General features: G+C 36.0%; 1 protein-coding gene across 4 annotated transcripts in view; it reads right to left on the bottom strand.

Moving 5' to 3' along the window:
• The window catches only part of GFRA1 (GDNF family receptor alpha 1), a 310,063-nt gene that overhangs the window by 46,038 nt on the left and 241,417 nt on the right, over positions 1-22,608 (bottom strand). For all 4 annotated transcript variants that reach the window (XM_074233574.1, XM_074233577.1, XM_074233575.1 and 1 more), the window contains 3 exons: positions 15,174-15,283; positions 9,734-9,868; positions 5,008-5,189 (listed from right to left, as the gene is read on the bottom strand). In XM_074233574.1, the coding sequence (XP_074089675.1) occupies positions 5,008-5,189; positions 9,734-9,868; positions 15,174-15,283 (427 nt within the window). The remainder of the gene's footprint in view (positions 1-5,007; positions 5,190-9,733; positions 9,869-15,173; positions 15,284-22,608) is intronic.

Raw genomic sequence — 22,608 nt, 5'->3', positions numbered from 1 at the left:
CCTTACTGATTATAATAGATCTGATTTATTCTTGCCCAGAAATCAAGGGACTATTTTCAAAGTACCATGACCAAATTAGGAAGTTATGGTATGGGTCATAATGTCAAATCAAATGGTGCAGCAGAAAAGACAGTGGGGTTTCTAATCAAAAGACCAGAGTTAAAGGATATATCCTTTAGCAAAATCAGTCTACTCATTATTCACCAGACCATCTCCCTTTTCCACCTATCTTTCCTGTCATTAATTGAAGCTGATACAACTACCATTCTCCATCCCTTTACCCTGTTCTGCCACATTTAATATCTAAACTTAATACAAGTTTCAAAAAAATTTTGATGGTTAGAATAGAGGAAATAATTATCCATAAAACTTCCTTAATATTACAACGAGGGTAAGTTTCCCAAATTTAAGAGCATGGTGATAGCAATGTGTTCCAAATTCATTGACTTAAATATAAAACTATATTCAACAACAAAGCTCTAGAAGCACCTAATTTCTGGCACCAAGAGTCAAGTGGGTGGAATAATGAGTAGAGTATTAGATTTGGTTTCAGAAAGACCTGAGTTTGAATCCTAGTTGTGTAATGCTGGGCTGGTCTGTGTCTTAGTTTTCTCATCCATAAAATGATGAAACTGGACTTAAAAAATCTTTTATCTTTTTTTCAGGTTTCAATATCATGATTTATGAATCTCATTTAAGGGGTGCTTCTTTAAGGATGTTCATCCTTGAGCAGGCCTCAATATCTGATCCTCATCTATAAAATTCTTAAGACTATTGACCTTGTGGTAGGTAAACTCAGGAAGACCTGAGTTGAATCTCATCTCTAACCACTGACTGACAAGTCACATAAACTCCTTAATTCTATTTACTCAACAGTAAAATGGGATTTGATAAATACCTATAGTGCCTACCTCAGAATACCAGTGAGACTCAAATGAGATAAATTATGTGGAGCATTTTTGTAACATTTAAAGCATTATATAAATATCAAATATTAAGTAGTAAAACATTCCTCTTCGAAGCTTGAAACAGACAAGAATGAAGGAATTATCTTCTTGGGGTTTAGAACTAGGTTAAACATTGGGTCCCCAAAGTGTTATTTCCCTCAAATCACCTATTTTAACACAAAAATCTGAACCCTGGACTTTTCCCACTTTTCCAGAACCTGAAATGTACAAATAATGCATTGAGGTTGTCACTTAAAATCCCTTACACTAAATAAAGTACATGATGCAAAATGGAAATTTTTCAAAAGCTTACATCTCCTAAAAATATTTACTTTAAATAAGCGACAAGTACAGTCCATTTTGTTTAAATATCCCAAGATTTTTCCAGTTACCAGACCATTCAAGTGTATAGAAAATGAAATAAATGGGTGGAATTATTAATGTCTCTTTGTTTTTCACGTGGCCACTTTGTAGAAGTCAAAGAAATGTGCCAACAATAGCACAGACGGTGCCAGTCCTGTTGCTAATATGACTGCCAATTAGCTCTGACATGGCAGCTTGGCAGGTTACCTAATACCCTGTATTTTAAAACCTCAGGGGGTTAGAACTTGGACATTTCTATGACATTTTATACTAATCAATCAACTTTTCCTTTTTTTATGTTAAAACATTTAATAGGAAATTCAGATATATTGTATACACACCATATCTTAATACCACTCTGATAGTCAGATGTGTCTCGAAACATAATTAAGCTTGGTTTACTGAGACTCATACTTTTAAAGCAGACTTCAAATGTTTGTTCTCTACTTTCTTCCCTTCCAAAAGGGAAATCTAGCTCAAATGTTAAGACAGAACTCAATTCTCCACAACCTTTCTCATCATATTATTGTATATTTAAAAATATTACAAAGGGACACTTCTCACGGGATGTGAACTTTAGATCTGCCAAGGCAGTAGATTTGGTCCAAATCTGTTACAAATGGATCCAGGGCTGATTCAAATTAATTCTATTCTGAGTAAAGACACACCAGGGAAGAAAAATGGAAACTTTTCAAGACATTTCTAGAACCCCCTAGCAATTAGAAATTCATCTGGGATAAAGAAGGGAAGACCTGTACTAAAAGGGGAAGAGGGGAAAGAGAGAGGACTCATCTCGAGAATTATAAGCACTGACAACATCTCTAAAATTAGGAACAGAGACACAGTTCTGCCAATTCTTCCCACCCCAGTCACTGTTTTTTTCTCCTGACTCCTAGGATCTTGAATCCCTACCCACAGGTCAATATGTATCAAGATACATATTTTCTGGCCACACAAATTGATTTAACAAGAAAAAAATTTTCACCAACTTTTTCCAAAAAGAACTTATTCTTCATGAGACCAAGGCAGAAAGAAAAGAAGGGTGTTGCTGCCTGGCCACTAAGTAGGTAACTTTGCATTCAAATTTCCTGGACCAAGCTCTGGATTATTGAATGAGTTGCAGATTGCATTATGCAAAAGTCTAAAGCTCTGCCCTCAGGAAAATCAGTAAATCATAGATTTAGAGGAGGAAAAGGCCTTTAGAACTCATCTAGGCCAACTCACTCATTTTGCAAATGAAGTTAATAAAGCTCCAAAGGTGAAGGGAATTGCCCAAGGTCATACAAGTAGTAAATTCCAGAGTTAGAATTTTAAGGCTGGTGTTTGTTCTCCAGTTCTCCCACATCACTGCCAAAGTGATAGGTCCTATTTTCCATATTGAGCAATGATTAACTGCTAAATCATTAATTGCTCCCAGTGTCTTTTATTTTAGACCAGTGATAATATGTAAAGATTAAGAATCATTTCCCCTCATTTCTTCTTTCTTCCATCTCTGGTGAAAATATATTTAAAAGAACAGGTGCTTTTCAATACACAGACACTCAATCTCTCTCTCTCTCTCTCTCTCTCTCTCTCTCTCTCTCTCTCTCTCTCTCTCAGAAAATGCAGAGGTCAATTTATCACCTAATGCATCCGCCCTACAAGACCATTAATTTCTTTGAACACAGCAACAAGAGGGTTGTATCTGCCCTGTCCCAGACCTGTAGGATACACACAGTAGCTGTGAGTCTAGAAAAGATAAGGTAGATGGAAGAAATACTTAATTGGCTCTCAGGAAGCAAAACACTCTGTAAATCCAAGGAATAATTACCACTCAATCTGGTATATCATGGGAGAGGGAGAAGTGGTTTGGAAGTGTTTTTTCTTGCTGTTGCCAACCCCTCACCTCTACAGTTTCTCTCTGCTGAGAAACTAAATGGCAATTCCCAAGATAAACATCACACTTTAATTGTTACTTTTCTCTCTGTTGATGAAGTCGAGTTTTTGTCACTAATACAGGGGAAGGGAAGGCATTGCTTCTTGGGAATAGAGTTCATGTGTTTCTTGATGTTGCCAGGGCAACCCAGCAGTGGTAACACAAATTCCTTCTTTGAAAAAAGGGGTATTTATGTGTTGGTGCTGAAATATTGGTTCTCCAAGCAGCGAAATAATGTATATCACTGAAGGGTGCAAAATGCGGGCTTTGTGAATTTTCTGGCATGCAGCATTTCCTTAAGGCGACAAAAAGTAGAATGATAAATCTTAAAAGACTGGGTGGTAACTGACTCGTTTCATGTCTATTGGGGGAAGAACTCTCCATTTCTCAAGTTTTTTAGAGGTCAAACAGTCCACAGAGGGCGAGTCTCCTCTTCAACAAAGACTTTCACAATTTAGTGATCGTGTTCAAGAAATATGGACAGTGTCACATATTTAGGGGGTGGAAAATATTGTAGTGATCACCTAGATTAATCACCTCATTTTATTGATAAGGTCATAAAGAGACAAAGTAATTCTACCAAGGTCACAGAGATAATAAGTAGCAGAAGCAAGACTGGAAATCAGATCTTTTGATTCTGTATCCAGAGTTCTTTTCCACTATGAATGAATGCATGAAGGAGACATTTATTAAACATTACAAGCAAAGTGCTTTAATAAAGCAGCAACTCCATGGTAAAATACTATCATATCTATATCCACATACATATAGCATACTATATATCACACACACACACACACACACACATATGGCATCATATTTTGCAATGGCCAACACACAAAAAAACAAAAACAAAACTAAAACCCTGACTTCTTTCTGGCCAGAATATTCATTTAAGTTTAGTGGATAAGGCACCAGACTTGGAGGCAAGAAGACATGGGTTCAATCCTTTCTCAGATACATTCTGTGTGTCTCATTTTTTTCATCTGTACAAAGAAAGGTTTGACCCTATTAGGGGGAGAACACTCCATTTCTCAAGAATTTTTAGAGGTCAAATAGTCCTCAAGGGGAGGGGTGTCTTCTCTTCAATAAAGACTTTCACTTTATTGATGATCTTTAAGAAATATGGCCCTCTAAGGTCTCTTCTAACTGTAAGTCTATGATCCTATAAACTTTCAGGAACACCATTGCTGTTACTATTGTTCAGTCATTGGGGTTTTCTTGGCAAAGATACTGGAGAATTTTGCCATTTCCTTCTCCAGTTCATTTCACAGATGAGTAAACTGAGGTAAACAGGATTAAAGCTAGTACTTATTAGTCTGAGGCCGAATTTGAATTTAGGTCTTCCTGACTTCAAGTCTAACATTCTATCCACTACACCAGTTAGCTGCTTTAGGAAGACCATATGCTCAATTCCTTTATAATGATAGGTTATTGTTCTCTGGCCACTTGTGTTTGATGTGCCATTAAGAGGAGCATCACAATGATATTTTTAAAAAATACCGAATTAAATGAGAAAGCAGAAAAGAAGATAAGGAGGAGACTGAAGTGTTATATCAGAAAGAGAAAATTATATCACACTAGATTTGGGATTAAATAGAATGATTTCCAATCCAGTTTCATCAGTTGCTGGTCATGCAGCCAGATAACCAACCCTTTTATACAATACTTTCAGATTGGCAAGGCTCTTGATTGCCACCTTATACAAAACAACCCCAGTCTGTCTGTTCTACCCTCTCTTCTCCTAGTCCACTTCTGCAGTTATGGGTTTATCTTTTTTACCTGTAGGTTTGCACATGGTGGCAAAACATGGGAAGAGATTTCATTCTCCGATCCTGAGCCCAGAGATTTGTTGCTCCTGACCCTGAAGGCTGTTGTGGTGGTGGCTGTGGTGGTCTGTCCGGGGAGCACTGGCTGCCACACAGTCACATCAGAGCCATTGCCAAAGGCTTGGATTGCATTTTCTGTAAGGAAAACAGGACGAATCCAGTTTCAAAGTAAAGGTCAAATAGTAAATATTACAAGTAGCACAAGTGGCCCAAACAAAGAAGGTGTTCTTGGTTCATTCACTGACTTCTTGCATTGAAATTATTCCTTCTGAATTATCTGTCTGTCAAATCCTTTGGAAATATGATCATAGAAGCATGAACTCTGTTATGGCTTATAACCCTTCTTGTCCTCCATGAATAACCTTAACAGAAAGTCAAACTTTAAGTTAAAAGAGAATTAGTATTTTCAAGTCCCAAGGGATCTTAATTGAAGGACTCAGGTACTTCAATGACTAGAAGACACCAATTTTGACAAGTTTATAGCTCTAATGCTAGAAGGTCATCTATTTCAAACCCTTCATTTCAAGGATGGGGGAACTCAGTTCATTTTATAGATAAAGAAAACTGAAAACCAGAGAAATATAGTGTCTGACCCGAGGACATAGTTTTAACAAACATCCATCCTTGGTAAGATTTGAACTCAAGAGATTTGATCGCAATACCAATGATGTTCCTTCTACTCCATTTCAAGTTTAAAGCAAAAAGGAAGTCATTTATTTCTTCACTTAAAGCAACTTGCTTCATTAGAAAAACAGCCAACTCAAACTTTATAAATATATGAAGGTTTAAAGAAGATGATCTTTTATTCTTTTTTCTCCTAGTCTTCCAAAAAAATCTGCATAATTAGGTAAGAGCAGAGCTGCTTAAGTCAAAAGTTTACAATGTAAAATTTTAAAAGCTTATTATAATTTTCCTAGGATTAAATTGTGTTTTCTTTTTCTTTTTTTTAATGGAAAGGAGTAAATTGGTTGTGTGTTATTTCCCTTAGTCCCCAGTCCCCAAATGAATAGGAAAACAGTTTTTAATCAGGTCTTCAGGGAATCGGCATGGATTTAGGAATTTCTTATTTCATATTCATTGTATAAGAAATCAAACATTTTCATTTGGGACCTGAATGTGCAAATTGTTAATATAGCATTCTTAGCTGACATTTTTCTATATACGAGATGGAATAATTTAAGTCTAATCTTTCTCTTAGAGTGACATTTTGTTCTAAAATTGTTATCCTTTAAGTTCCACTAAATTGGGACCTTGTTTTTAAATTTTTTATGTTTCTTATGTTGGAAGAAACTACTGCAAATCATTATAAATGTTTTTGTGCCCCTGTAATCTCCACATAGCTTAACAGTAAAAACAGGGCCAGGGAAAACAGGACCAAAACAAGTAATTACCCTAATTAAATATATAAACAAGTGTTCTTTTGTTTATTCTTTTAGACAGGTGGTCAGCAAGACAGTCATGTTCAGTTATTAATAATAAATAACAAAAAAATACCATCATCAATAATAATAGCATTCATGCAGTTATTTCAATTTGCAAAGATCTATACAAATATTTTCTTATTCTATCTTTATCATAGCAGCTAGGTAAGCACAGTGGGTAGAGTAAAAGTCAAGGGTCAGGAAGAACTGAGTTCAAAGCTAACCTTAGACACTGGCTGTGTGATCCTAGGCAAGTCACTTAACTTTGTTTGCCTCAATTTCCTCATCTGCAAAATGAGCTGGGGAAGGAATGACATTGAATGAAAAACGTTTCAGTGTCTGAGTTAAGAAAACTAAAATGGGGTCATGAAGGGTTACATATGACTGAAAATAACTACACAGTAAGAAGATTTTCACAATTCTGCAAGGTAGCACTACTATTACTACCATTTGATAGAAGAGGAAACTGAAGTTAAGTAGACAGAGGTTAAATAACTTGCCTGGGGTCTTGCTCACCATCTGGAGAAAGCTCTAACTTGCATATCTATCCTGAAATTAAAAACTTAAACTCATCTTCAAATGAGATTATGATATTATCCTAATTAAAGATAATTAAATTAAAATTCAAGGGCTTTCTTAAACTAAGCATTACCAAAGCTACATTTCCCGTAATATCCCCCTCCCTTTCTCCTTATATTTAATGGGAATTAAGACTTGCGAATGATCTCTTCTTCCCTAATAACAAAATTTCAAATTAAGAACCATCCCTTAACCTTTACATGCCTTCATTTCATTTAAATTTCTTTTAAGTCCTACAACAATGACACTAGCAATAGGCTGAATTCTTATTTTTGTAACCTGGGGCACTCTAGTAAGAGCCCCTAATCATCATTATTATTATCATTTTTGGAGACAATCAGGTTAAGTGACCTGCACAGGGTCACACAGCTAATAAGTGTCTGAGGTCATATTTGAACTCAGGTCCTCCTGATTCCAGAACTGATACTATACCTACTGTACCAACCAAGCTGCCTCAGGGACCCCAACTCATCTTAAAGGTAACATCCAACTTTCTCATTTCAGAAATGAAGAAGCTGAGACCCAGAAAGTTTAAGGTAATAAATGCAAGACCTTAGACTTGAGTTCAGGATCTTTCAACCACCACAATAATACCTTTTATTCATATCCTAAAACATTTTAGGGGGCAGCTAGGTGGCACAGAGGATGTACCCACCCTGGAGTCAGGAGGACCTGAGTTCGAATTTGACCTCCGACACATTAATTACCCAACTGTGTAACCTTAGGCAAGCCACTTAACCCCATTGCTTTGCAAAATCAAAATCAAAAGATCATTTTAGTTTTCTGGTATGGTACTTCATTAAATGCCAACATATTTTTGAGCTTAAAGGTCCTTTTACACTAACTAGATTTAACACACAAGTTCTCAGGTCCACTGTCACTTCTGCAGAAGGTATGAATAAACTGCTGTGAATAATTTTTACAGGTTCTTGGCCTCTGCAGCAGACCAAGTTTTTACTCTATTGATATTGAAAAGTCATAGGAAACAATGACCACAACTTTCCCCATCCCCCCCCCCCATTAAAATACTATTCTCTAGAACTAACTTTTATGTATTTGTTAAGGAGAAGTTTCCCATTCGGGATGAATATCATTTCTTTTTCACACTGCCCTTTACTGTCTTTGCTTTATTACTATTATTACCAGGAGAAAGCATAGGACAAAAAAAGGACTATTATGCTTTGAAAAAATTGAGACAAAGCAAAAATCCCAAGTTAGAATCAATGTGCTTACCCATTTCCTTGTATTAGATTTACATGAGGAATCCAAAAGGGGTGGGGATAGCCCAGTGAATTCTAAAATGCCTCTAAATTTCAGACCTTAGGGTTTAGAGGGTTTGGATTTCCATCCCCTCAAGTCCCCAAATGCAACTTTAAGTAAGTGGGTACAGTGTAGATCCATCAGAGGGAACAATGCAGACATTTGATCATTTTTGTTGCATGAATAAAATGCCTAACAGCTCTTTTGCAATTTACAAAGAACTTTTCTCACAATTCCACAAGGTGCAACAGTTTAACAGGGAAAAGGGGTTCTGGATTTAAGTTATGGGGATGTGGATTCAAATCCTAACTGTTCCCAGTTCTAAAAACTTAAGCCCTTTATGGATCTCACTCTCCTGGAGGCTAAATCAGATGAGCTCCAAATCTCACATTAATCCCCATTTTACACAATAAGAAATTAGGAGTCAGATTTTTTTTCTTAGAGGTAACTAAGAAAAAGCAAAGGTGGAGCTTTTTGCTAGAACTGAATCTATTGATTTTCCCACAGGAAATATTTGTCTGACCACTTGGTCTAGGCCAGCTAGGTGGTGCAGCAGTATTCCATCCTGACTCCTACAATCTAATCACATCTTATTTTCTCCAGAATTCATATAGACACAGAGGGCTGTTATAAAGACAAATACTTGGGTCCAGCTCTTTAGAACAAAGGGATTAATAGAAAACTGTCTTTATTGTCATTAAATTATTTGGAGTGTATATTGATTCTAAAGCAGCCTCAATTTTTTCTAATACATGACTAGAAATGAGATAGTCAATCCTATGTGAAGATACAAAAATGACTAACTTGGTATTTCATCTGGATCTGACTAGTTCCTAAGGCTAGATACCTGAGCCCTGTTTACCCACCAAATTAGCATGGGAAATGTGCACCATATGAATACTGCTAGAGTAATAAAAGTCAATCACACAGTGACCTTGCTCACTATATTATTGTAAACCATATTCTGATCAAAAAATATTGATGACCCATCTTTGCAGTAAAAATATGATCATCTGAAAAAGTCATGATGTTTACATTATTTTCTTCTTCCATCAAAATCCTTTGTGATTTATCCCCCATTTCATCTACCTGAGTTTCTCATACTGGAAATTCCACTCAGTTTGTAAGGTCTTTTGTGCATCAAATCTCTTTTCCTTCCTCTGTCACCAATTCAAAACACACATTTTGAGTTTTAGGTACCTGGAGCCATCTGCCTTAGACTCTTAAATTCAAAGACTTAGCAACATGCAGTTTCTTGGGTCAAAGTTTCAAAGCTCAAACAAGCTTCATCTTACTCAATGTGGCCAAACTAATAAATGAAATTGTTATTACATCAATGTTAGGGGAGGGAAAAGGAAAGAGAAATTCCTTGGAAAATAAGCACAACCCAGCTTCTGAGATGAACCATGAATTACTCACTGAGACACATGTTGTCCTTGAAGAAATTCAAAAATTTCTGACATTCTTCTAAGTCATTACCACTGTTGTTACAGTCACACCATGGGGCCACACTAAGGCTATTAGAATCTATGTAGTTCGGGGTCATCACTGTGCCTGAAAGAAAAACCAGTCCTTAGTCACATTCAATGGAAAAATGGAACTTTCTACCACATAAAAAAAAAAAAAATGTGTTGTTCATGTGGTTAGTGGATGGATGACTAGTAGGTAATTATAATTGTGTTTGTTGAATAGGAAATTATAGTAAATAAGGCATTTTATGCAAATTTGTCTCTGGAAAAAGGTCATTTATATATTTGCTTTAAAAATTAAATCTGAATTCCATGAGAAGCCTGTTTCTCTTCACAAATATAATGGACTATTTGGACCATGGAAGAGAGAATGGACAAACTGAGGAGTATCTCCTTAACTTTTTAAAATTTATTTATTTTTTTATTAAAGATATTATTTGAGTTTTAAAATTCCCCCCATCTTACTTCCCTCCCCCACCCCCCCCACGGAAAGCAATCTGTCAGTCTTTACTGTGTTTCCATGTTGTACATTGATCCAAAATTGAGTGTGATGAGAGAAAAATCATATCCTTAAGGAAGAGACAAAAAGTCTAAGAGATAACAAGATCAGACAATAAGATAACTATTTTTTCCCCCTAAATTAAAGGGAATAGTCCTTGAACTTTGTTCAAACTCCATGGCTCTTTATCTGTATACAGATGGCACTCTCCTTTGCAGACAGCCCAAAATTGTTCCTGATTGTTGCACTGATGGAATGAGTGAGTCCTTCAAGGTTGATCATCACCCCCATGTTGCTGTTAGGGTGCACAGTGTTTTTCTGGTTCTGCTCATCTCACTCAGCATCAGTTCATGCAAATCCCTCCAGGCTTCCCTGAATTTCCATACCTCCTTGTTTCTAATAGAACAATAGTGTTCCATGACATACATATACCACATTTTGCTAAGGATTCTCCAATTGAAGGACATTTACTTGATTTCCAATTCTCTGCCACCACAAACAGGGCTGCTATAAATATTTTTGTACAAGTGATGTTTTTACCCTTTTCCATCATCTCTTCAGGGTATAGACCCAGTAGTGGTATTGCTGGGTCAAAAAGCGTATGCTCATTTTTGTTGTCCTTTGGCCATAGTTCCAAATTTCTCTTCAGAAAGGTTGGATGAGTTCACAGCTCCACCAACAGTGTAATAGTGTCCCAGATTTCCCACAACCCTTCCAACAATGATCATTATCCTTTCTGGTCATATTGGCCAATCTGAGAGGTATGAGGTGGTACCTCAGAGAAGCTTTAATTTGCATTTCTCTAATAATTAATGATTTAGAGCAATTTTTCATATGGCTAAGGATTGCTTTCATCTCCTCATCTATAAATTGCCTTTGCATATCCTCTGACTATTTGTCAATTGGGGAATGGTTTTTTGTTTTAAAAACATGAGGCAGTTCTCTGTATATTTTAGAAATGAGTCCTTTGTCAGAATCATTAGTTGTAAAGATTGTTTTCCAATTGACTACATTTCTTTTGATCTTGGTTACATTGGTTTTATCTGTGCAAAAGCTTTTTAATTTAATTGTAATCGAAATCATGTAGATGCTTTTTGGTGATATTCTCCAACTCTTCCTTAGTCATAAACTGCTCCCCTTTCCATAGATCTGACAGGTAAACTAGTCCTTGATCTTCTAATTTGCTTATAGTACTGTTTTTTTTATGTCTAAATCCTGTAACCTTTTGGATCTTATCTTGGTAAAGGGTGTTAGGTGTTGGTCTAATCTAAGTTTCTTTCATACTAACTTCCAATTTTCCTGGCAGTTTTTATCAAAGAGAGAGAAAGAGTTTTTATCCCAATAGCTGGACTCTTTGGGTTTAACCTTAACTTTTTTTAAAAAAAAAACAAAAACAGAAGCAAAAAAAAAATCAACCTACTCAAATAGATGGCAGAAATTTTCTACATTTGAGAATTTTCTATTTCAGAGAACTTTGATTTTGTCCTCTCAAATGACCTGGGGGTTATTAAATGACATTAGCAAGCTAGAAGACTCTACTAGTGACCTTATCAGTGCTACATCACACATACATGACTCCCATTTTTGTCTTTAGATCCAAGCTCATGAGACATTCAAGAGTATGGATGTTTTCTAGTTATAAAGTAGAAGAAAATAGTTCTCTAAAACAGTGTTACTGAAGCCCTGTTGATGCTGGAGGATCCTCCAGATACTCCCCTCAGCAGTCTTATCTATGACAAGGACTAAATGGGTATAATTTAATAATTTACTTATTTATTTTTAAGAGGAATTTTATTGAAATCTTTTGTTTATATAGTTTAAATTTCCCCCTATATTCCCCTTCCAGGGAGTCATCTCTTATAACTAAGAATTTGTTTTGAAAAACTGAAAAAGAAAAAACTTGGCAAAAATTATTCAATATATTTGAAAAAATTCTGATATTATTTGGAATGTTATACACCAGCAGAGTCCTCACCTTTGCAAAAGAACAAGGGGTGGGTGATAATTTGTCATATCTCTTCTTTGAAGTCAAGTTTGTTTTCTATTAATTATTTTTTTTCATTAGAACTAGCTATTATCTTAAAACTACTAATTTCACCAATGATCTTGGTGAAGCTTTCCTTCCTTCCTTCGTTCCTTCCTTTTCTGTTTGTCTTTCTCTGTCTCTATCTCTCTTCTGTCTGTCTGTCTGTCTGTCTGTCTCTCTCTCTCTGAGTCAAACGGGAATAAGGAAAATACAGCCTAATGAGTTATTCTATTCCGCCAAAGCCCATGAATATAAAAACTGAGAATCACTGCTACAAAAAATGTTTCTAGATTTCCATTTCATGCCAGAGAATACTGGTGTTAATGAGAGTTGTGGTCTCTAGTGTACATATACCAAGCTTCCCACTCCTGTTTACAGAAGTTCTCCACGGTTTTAAAGGAATGTGTACTCCAAACACAGAATGAGAAAATCACTAAGTTAAGCAAGGAGTTACTTATTAGGCATCCAGGGGTTCATGACTCTATGCCAACTACTTCATATACATATGAAAAGGCCATGATCCCTGCTCTGAAGGAGTTTATAATCAAACAACCCTAAGAAATACGTATTGAAGGAGAGAGTCAAAAGCATGTTGAGTCACACTCCAGTGGTTGTTGTCATGCATTCACTACTACCTTGATTTTCAAGAATTAAAGAGTTGCCAACATTCCAAGCTCAGTCTTCTTTTGCACAACAGAATATCAACATGTTCTTGAAGTGTTCAGTTCAAAGGACTGAGGAAATTATGGTAAAAATCTTGAAAGAGGGGAGTGGTCCTACTTTTTTCCAATGTATGAAGGTCTTATTAGCTACAGTGACTACTTCTAACTCCCAAATCAGAGCTTCTATCTTTTAAAAATGCTGACATGTAAAGAAGACTAAAAACTACAAATCACAAAAATTCATAGTTTGAAGGAACCATCCTCCCAATTTGTCCAGGCCATCAAACCCAATCCAAAGTACACAAATGACTTCTATAGGATTTCTGGAACAACACCATTCAATAACCCCTTGAAGACCTCTAGCATGGGGAAGATACTGGTTCCTGAGATAGTGAATTCCATTTTTAGACCACTATTAGCTCCTGTGATAGTGCATTCCATTTTTAGGGATTTTGGGAATCTACCTCAGTCATCTTCTATACATTGTTCTAGTTGTGACCCCAAGACCACCAATCTTTCTTCCACAGGATGACCCTTCAAATTCTGGAGTACAGCTATTGTGTCCCTTTGCCCCAAGTCTTCTGGTTTCCAGAGAAAACCTCTCCAAGTCCTTCATTGATTTGTCTGGTAAGACCTTTAGTTCTTAGGATTTATGATGTTGGAGAGGGTCAAGTTTGACAATTCTGAAAATATAGTCACCAGTTCAGGGTAACATGAATCAAAGAAAAATATTTATAAAAACTAGAAGTTAAAACTTAATACAGAAATAATTCCCTAATAGAAAGAATTATTTCATTCAATTATGGGGGAGAAGAAGTGAATGTAAATTCAGATCATTTTCTAAGAAGAATATACTAACTGGAAATGTCACTAAAAAGTGATTTACTTGAGAAAAACATCCTCTGATACATTTTTTTGTTTTGTTTTTAGGGGTTTTTTGCAAGGCAAATGGGGTCAAGTGGCTTGCCCAAGGCCACATAGCTAGGTAATTATTAAGTGTCTGAGACCAGATTTGAACCCAGGTACTCCTGACTCTAAGGCCAGTGCTTTATCCACTGTGCCACCTAGCTGCCCCCCCAATACATTTTTAAAGAGAAGAATACACTAACTAGAAATGTCACTGAAAACAAAAATGCTCATATAAGACTTGGTTGACAAAATATCCTGTATATTATTTTTTAAGTAAAACAACTGTTGAATTGTAGTAATGAGTGTGCCTAAACACTGGGAATATTTCTGGCTTAGTTTCACTACTTTCTGGATTTCCTCAATGACTTTTAGAGAAGATCTCCTTTCTGTTTACAGTATTGCCTAAACCTTTGCTCTTGGTGGGGCATTTACCTGTTTAGAGATTTGTTCAGTCTCTATGCTGACACCTGTGAGAAACATACATGGTGACAGAGCTATTACACGGCTGACAGCTGTGATTTCCTTGATTTCTCAGTCCCCTTCACTGTGTCTTAGAATATGCCAATCACAATGGACCCAAAACCCACAGCCTCCTGCCATATAGTACACCTGTTTCAGCTGCATTCTGCCTGTCTGTCTACACATTATATTCAGGATTTCTACCTTTCTGGTTTCTTCCTAGTCAGAACCATTTTTAATCCCATCTGCCACTAAGGCATTTGCAAGAATGCTCTTCTAATGTCTTGGCTATGGAAGGAAAGGAGACAATATTCCAAGATCCTTATGTCCACCATGGTAAGAATGAACACTAAGGATTTAGTCAGCCAGATTAACTAATTGATAGATACCAACATTAAGGATTATTCTTTCCAAAGAGTGATTTGTGGGGAAATAACATTTTCCAAGATCAAAATGGCATCCAAAGTTGTCATTCTACCAAGACTCTCAATTAACTTTGTCTGATTTGATTGTCCTTCCAAAACCTCAATCTTTCTCTCTTCTGTTGTTCTACCCTGTCAGTTTTCCAACAACTCGGTTTTCTCAATAGCATACTCCTTTTCAGTTCTTCCCTTGTCCTTTTCCTTTCCTTAATGATCCCCACTTTTAGTCTTTTTTCCTTTTCTGTCTATTATCTTTTTCTTTACTGTGTATTCCTAAAGGGTTTGTAAGTCAAAACACAGCACAAAATGTTTGAACAATTTTACAGATAGTAGGTACTTAAGAGTTTGTGGCCATTTGTAAACCAGACAGCATTTCTTTCTCCCTGTTCCTCCCAATCCCCCTCAGATCTTACCAATAAGCCCCGAGTAGGCAAGAAGGCAGTCAGCATAGTTTTCCTTTAGACAGCTGCTAACAGACCGTGATTCAGGCTGGCAGTTTGTGAAAAAATCAGCAAGGCGAGATCTGCAATGTGGTAGAAAGGGGTAGGGTTGTGGGGGGGGGGGGAAGATGTGAGTTAAAAAAAAATCCTGAGCTTCTAGGCAGACAACTTTTGCATCACTTTTTTTGTCAATATCTCGTTTTATATAAACATATAGAACATGTGAAACATTAAACCATTAACACCCTCCAAACAACCACCACCAACAACAAAAAGCCTTCCTTCTTGTCTCTATCTCTGCTTGCTTACAGTGGTAGCCCCTAAGGCCTATAACAAGAGAAATCTTGATGCTTTGAAGTTTCTGTTCAATATTTATTTCCTGACACTGCTTATTTACATCTTTCAAGAAATATGCTCAGTTCACACACTTTAAGGCAGACACTGGAAAAATATTTATTTAACAAGAAGCATGTCCCCGGCATCTTAGAGATGATCCTAGAGCCCACAGACCATCTGCTTCTATAATTCCCCCCAGTTTCAAAAGGACCTGAATCTGTCTTGCAAATAGCCCCTCTACCACTAGCCTAAGAGAATGGAAATTTAATTCTAACAAGTGACACAAGGAAAAGATAAGGAGAAGCCATGATTAGAGGGAAAAGCTACAATCCCACAGTAAATAATAATTAGCATTTATATAGCTCTTACTACACTATGCTAAGAAGATCTTTTACAATTATTAGCTTGTTTGGTCCTCAGAATAATTCTACCATTATTATCCCCATTTTAAAGATAAAGAAACAGAGGCAGACAGAAATGAAGTGACTTACCCAGGTCACCCAGTAATACTAGGATCAAGATTTGAACTCAAGTTTTCCTGACTCTAGGTCTAAGGTTCTAACTACTCTACTACTTCTCTACTTTCTCTGTAGGGTTGGATTATGAAGGTTAGGATCATTTATAATTGTGTAGTGAGTTTTAAAGATTTTGTCAAAGTAAAGAGAAGCATCTCAATTTAGACATACCTGGCCAAACAGTCTCATTTAGACACATGCCCAAGCCCCATGTGACTTGCACATTACCAGTGAGTGTCCTAAAGAATATTCATAGTAAATTTATTTAAATAGTGCAGGTGTCACTTATAAAATGAGACAATAAAATCTGTAATATGCAAAAGTTGGTCATATACCTTTCTTATATGAAGAGTGTTTGTATGTCTTTAAAATATGACGGAGGGGTGAACAAATAATGCAAAGATACAATAGTAATGACTGACGTTTATGAAGCCTATTAAGGGTATGCAACACACTGTCTCACCTCACAACAACTTTGTGAGACCATGATGGATTTTAAGAGAGCTTGAATCACTTAGGAGATCCCACAGAATGTTTTCCAAGACAACTGATACCTTTGGATGACCATTTGCTAGGTTATCTCTCCAATGCTATTTTCTCTTTCTTCTACAATATTCTAGGGCATAACTTTTTTTTCCTTTCTTCCACTAAAAGGTCAAGAGTAGATAGAGGGGCCTCAGCAAGATCTCTGGTGGGAATAAGACAGTCTTCAGGAGCCCTAAGGAAAAGGAATATTGAATTTTGACAGCACAGGGGCTGCCCAAGCACTAAGCTAGAAATCTCAGTCCCTTTTTAACTTGGGTTTTTAAAGGGTCCATCCAAGCCCAGAAAAGAAAACATTATGGTCACTTGAACAGAGATGAAATTTTTAATTATGTAAATTGAAATTCACAGCCCATTAGAGTACCACATGGTGCACATGTGCAGTTAGTTGGTGATTTCCTTGAGTGAATGACTAAAAATTATGTGATTCCTTCTATTCCTGCTATTTGCATTTATCCTTTGTTTTTGCACCATCTCTATAACACCCTATTTGTCAATGTTTTCTCTTCAGACTCTAACACCCTTTTCCACCCCTGACTAGGATAAACCCGGAGCCTGTTTAATTCTCTTTGTACAGCACTGAACACAGTGGGACACTGAGACGTATTTAATAATGCTTTCTGATAATGACAATGTGAGGGAGCTAAATGGCTTCGCAAAATTCCTGAACAGGAGCCGTCAAAGTCAGTATTATCCAGATGAGGTTCAGCCCATATGCATTTGAACTCCCAGAAAGTCTTTGCTTTCCTGATGTGTCAGTCTTTTTCTCCCTCCCTTTCTTTTTTTCCTTCCTTTCTTTCTTCCTTTTTCCACCCTTTCCTTTTTCCTTCCTTCCATCCTTTCTTTTTTCCATCCTTCTTTCCTTCCCTCCTTCCATTCCTTCCACCCTTCTTTCCTTCCTTTTTTTCCCATCCATCCTTTTTTCTTCCCTTCCTTTTTTCCATCCTTCTTTCCTTCCTTTCTTTTTTCCTTCCTTCCTTTTTTCAACCCTTCTTTACTTCCTTTTTCCCTTCCTTCCTACTTATTTCTACATTCTTTTCTTTTCTTGAGGGACGGGGGGTTCTGCTGTCACTGAACACACTAGAGGACATAAAACTTAGCCACTTAACAGACAGTCTATTTAAAGGATTTATTTTTCATGGGAAATCCCTGAAGAAGGTTCGGGCTTACTCAACTGGTTCCAATCATATCCAGCTTGATTTTTTCTGCTAATTTTCAGGAGAATTTCTGTGGTCATGAAAGTTAATGAGCTGGTAGTATTGTACCTCTAACTTTCCAGAGGCCAAATATACTTCAGGCAGCTGGGGTTCAAGTTGTTCTTGAGACCCAGTGCCACAGCATCCTTCCTTCCCCGGCTGAACCAATCTCCCTATTTTATCTCTAGAGACAAAAAGGTCACTCTCTGTTTCCATGCTAGCTTGGTTTCTTTTGCCTACTCTCTTGAGCATACTATTAACTGCACCCAATGGGAATGGAGATTACTGTCCTTCAGCATCTGAGCTAATGCCACCAGGTCCGTTTTGCTTAACAACTTCAGGACTGACTCCCAGTTGGTCTCTGGAAGAAAAGGCTAATTGAGTCAGAGTCTGTGACAACAAGTATAGCATCTCCTCTCATTTGGGAGATGAAATTGAATATTCTGTTCAAACACAACTGGCAAGACCCTGCTCTCAATATAGGAAAGGAAGTAATGGCCCAAGAATGGTTGAAGAGGACTGTAAGCATTACCAGCATTTGGGAAAAGCTTTTCAGACACTTCTGATAACACAGGGTGCTGATGATTTGGGGAGCGCTCTCATGGCTATGATCTCTCTTATTCTGTGAAATAGGCTGACCATTGAAAGGGACAAGGGGATGTCTAAGGGGCACATTCCAAAGAAAAACATCACTACTGCTGGTAATGACCATCGAGTGGGCAATGAATAGATTCAAGAGCTTCTGAGAGGAGCACTGTATGTGCTAGGCCTCTGGGACAAGACTCTCCCTATATTCTCTTTGACCTTTGATTCAGGTGGAATAAAGAAAATATTCCCTCAGACAGGTGAAAAGGATGCAGAGGGAGAAAAAGAAACAAACACAACAATCATAGCTCTTTATATATTCTCTCTTGCTTCAGAGATACTTCTCCTATTTTCTTGTGTGGCCAAAAAAGTTATTCCTTAAAACTCTCAGATTACTCTAAACAGTTCAATAAGCATCTGTTCTATTAGCACGTTATAATCAGCATATTTCTATCTGTATGCTATACATATATGTTTGTATATATGTAAACAAATACATATATTTATATTAAAGAGAAATGTGCCTTATGCACATACACATACTTTAGATAACTTTTAAAGAGTTGCAACTTCATATTTCTTAGCTTGTTTCTATTTGTACAATATATGTGTGTGGGATATGTATATTCTTATATGTATGCATGAAAGATAACAAATGTACTAATACTTAATTCTTATAAAGGTTGTAACTTCATATTTCTTAGCATAAATGTATTTGTATGACATACACATTTATGTATATATAATGTGTATTTGTATATAAGTATCTATATACTTATATTTAATGAAAGTAATTGTGTATAGATATAAACACACATAAATATGTACATAAATTCTAATAAGGGCTGTGACTTCATATTTATTAACATATCTATTTGTATTATACACACATAGGTGTGAATACATGTGTCCACGTATGTATATTTTTACATGAAAGTAATTCTATATACATATATAAACACATGCATGTAAATACATTAAACTCCAATAAAGGCTGTATGTTTTTATTTGTATTATAGTTATGTATGTATTTATAAATGTGTCTGCACATGTAAACATATATATGAAGTATCTATACATAAACACATATCACATAATAAATTCTCATGAAGGTAATGACTTCATATTATTTCTTTTTTAATGTTTCCTAGTGACTAAAATAGAACAATGTACAGAGGAGGCATCAGATGAGTGTTTGTTGAATGAATGAATGTACACAATTCTCTCTTCCCGACATATTCTCTCAATGAAATCTAACTTAGCTTACCTACTCCCTTACTTTCTAAAATCATGTTTCTATTTTCTTCATCAAGAATAGCTATAATGCATCCAGCAGTGAGAATCCACTCAAATTTTAAAAACTGAATTTGGGTACAATGGAAAGAGCCCTGTATTGTAATCAGGAAAACATTAAAAACCATTTATTGCTTGGTGGTGTGACTTTGGATAATTAATAATTTCTCTGAGTATTTCAGTTTCTTTGTCTCTAAAATAAGGGGGGCGGGCGGTTAAACTAGGTGATATCTAAGGCACCATCCAGACCTAAATGTATGATCCTGTGAATAAAATGGTATGCTTGTGGTTTGATTTTTTTTTGTGAAACATATGTGGCACCACAATGAACCCTGAAATGATGAACTTGATTTTTTTTCTTCTGTGAAATTGGAAAAGAAATGAATAAGCACGAACACTGACATCTCCCTTCCTGAAAGAAAATACTCCCACTCTTACAGAGAAGAAAAACACCAAGCAAATCCGACATTAGCCTGGGAAAATATGCTAAGGGGGGGAAAAAGTGCTTCTCAGGAAAATCTTATTAAAATAAATATGTTGCTATCTGGAAATAGAAAAATGAGTTTATTGACAAATTCTAGGAAAGTCTCCTCAAACAGCAGATGGTCTTTTGACAGTGGGGGGGGGGCAGAGGGAATCATTTTCCCACATGTTCTATAATAGTGTTATGAAAATAATGTATGACTTAAACAGGTAAAAAGACACTAGCAATTCCCAGCTTAGCTCATCCTAGATTATGATAATCCTTCAAATCTTTATCCGGGACAAATCACAGCTTGGAAACAAGCCTTAAAGTTTAAGGGGGAAAAGCCCTACACTAGGAGATGTGAAATCTTGTTTCAAATCCAAGTCCTGCAACTAAGTATTCCTGGATAAATCACTTAATGTTTAAATTTACTATCCTGCCAAAAAAATTAAAGAGAGAGAAAATATAGAGGATATTCTGAGTATGTTCTGGGAAAGAACAATACACACATGTGTGTATGTAAACACACAATGCACATGTATATATGTATGTATTATGTGTATAATAAGTGTCTACATAATTGAAAGAATACTGGCATTCTTTAGAGTCTTTTAGGCATTCTAGTCTCCAGAAAATTCTTTGACTCTAGAGAACAATATATCTTGGGGTAAGGAATGTAATTAAATTAACCCTTTGCTTGAATTTGATATGAATGTGTAAACCTCCAAGTTAACTTTAAAAGTTTAATTATAAAGAACTTGACACTAATTTGCAAAAATATTACTTCTCTAAGCTATTTTAGAACTCCCAAATGGTCTTTATTCTGCCATTTAACAGCTATGTGACATATTATTTTCCTCAATCCTTTTCCATTTTCTGTAAAGCATGTTCTATTAAGATTCTTTTCTAATTCTAAAGATTTAATTACAAATAGCCAGAATTATGGTGTGAGGGTAACACTGGATTCTCAATGGCAATATTGATAGAATTCAGTTCTTGGAAGATCCGGCCAAACTGGAAAAATCTTCAAGTATCAGCCCAGTGATGGAACCAGGGATCAGAACATGGATGGTATGTTCATCCTCTGAGGATTAGCTTAGATAAAATTCTGAAGATTCTTTAGCAAGGTAACTCCATAGTGATGAATATTTCTAATTTACTATAGAAGGGCTTAATTTATAGAAGGATTGCAATCTGTGCTGGTGGAGGGAATAGTCACACCAAAGAAATGACAGATCTGTGAAATATTAAATTAAAAAAAATAATCGAGTATTTAATGGAATTGAACATGTATAATACATTTGACTCTCTCTTTCTGGCCCCACATTTTCTATTCCACTTCAGTTATCCTCTCCTTAATATGATTCATTTCTTCCTATGGTATAACTATGCCAACTATGGGGCAGTTTATCTATAGAAAAATGCATTGGAATTGGAGTCTCAAGACCTGGGTTCATATCCCAGATCTGCAATGTAGTAGAAGGCCTAATGAGCAAGCACTTGGAAGTCCTGGGTTCAAGTCCCATCTTTAATAGGCTATTTTGATCTGATACATAGTAGATTTTATAAATGCTTGTTAATTAATTGACTCAAATTGTAAGTGCTTTAAGATTATAATATTGAAGTCAAATAGAAGTGGGGACCACTAAATCATATATAAGGATTCTTGTGGATACATTTTGACTTAGAAAAACCACATATTAACAGTTTCCAGGTTTTATTACATTTTATTTATTGGTTTATTAATTTAAAATATATATACACTTATAAATTATTAAAATGTTTATATTTATTTATTATTAAATAAAATAATATTTGTTTATGGAGTATGACTTGCATGCATCAGAACATAGGATATCTGACATCTCTGTTCTGGGAAATTCTCTAAGCCTAGAATATAGGTGATATTTGCAGAGGGAGTTTCCTTAAACTTTGTTCCCTATGTCAATGAAATCATAGATATTTTCTCTATGCCTATTTAAAGGATTATATTATTCTTAAACTCGTTGTGTTCTCATTTTCAAATTTATGGCTATTTTTCTTTTTTTGTTTTTTTTTTGTTTTTTGTGCAATGGGGTTAAAGTGACTTGCCTAAGGTCACACAGCCAAGTAATTATTAAGTATCTGAGACCGCATTTGAACTCAGGTCCTCCTGGCTCCAGGGCCAGTGCTCTATCCACTGTTCCATCTAGCCATCCCACAATTTGTGGCTATTTTTAAGAAATATTAAATTTACCATAGCATATTTCATCTTCCCTAATTTGGAAAATGGCTTGGGAACCCAGAATTTTTCCACTGAAAGATACTTTTGGAGAGTATAAGAAAAACAATCTCCTAATAATTATAGTTCTCTAAAAATGTAATAGAATATTTTTGGAGGGAGTAAGCCTCTATTACTGAAGGTCTTAAAGCAAGATACTTGACCTAGTCATTAGTTATGTTATGGATGTGTTTTAAACCTTGCTAGGGATTGG

Source organism: Macrotis lagotis, chromosome 4, assembly GCF_037893015.1.
Source record: "Macrotis lagotis isolate mMagLag1 chromosome 4, bilby.v1.9.chrom.fasta, whole genome shotgun sequence".
NCBI classification, from domain to species: Eukaryota; Metazoa; Chordata; class Mammalia; order Peramelemorphia; family Peramelidae; genus Macrotis; species Macrotis lagotis.
This window is presented reverse-complemented; position numbering and strand designations above follow the sequence as displayed.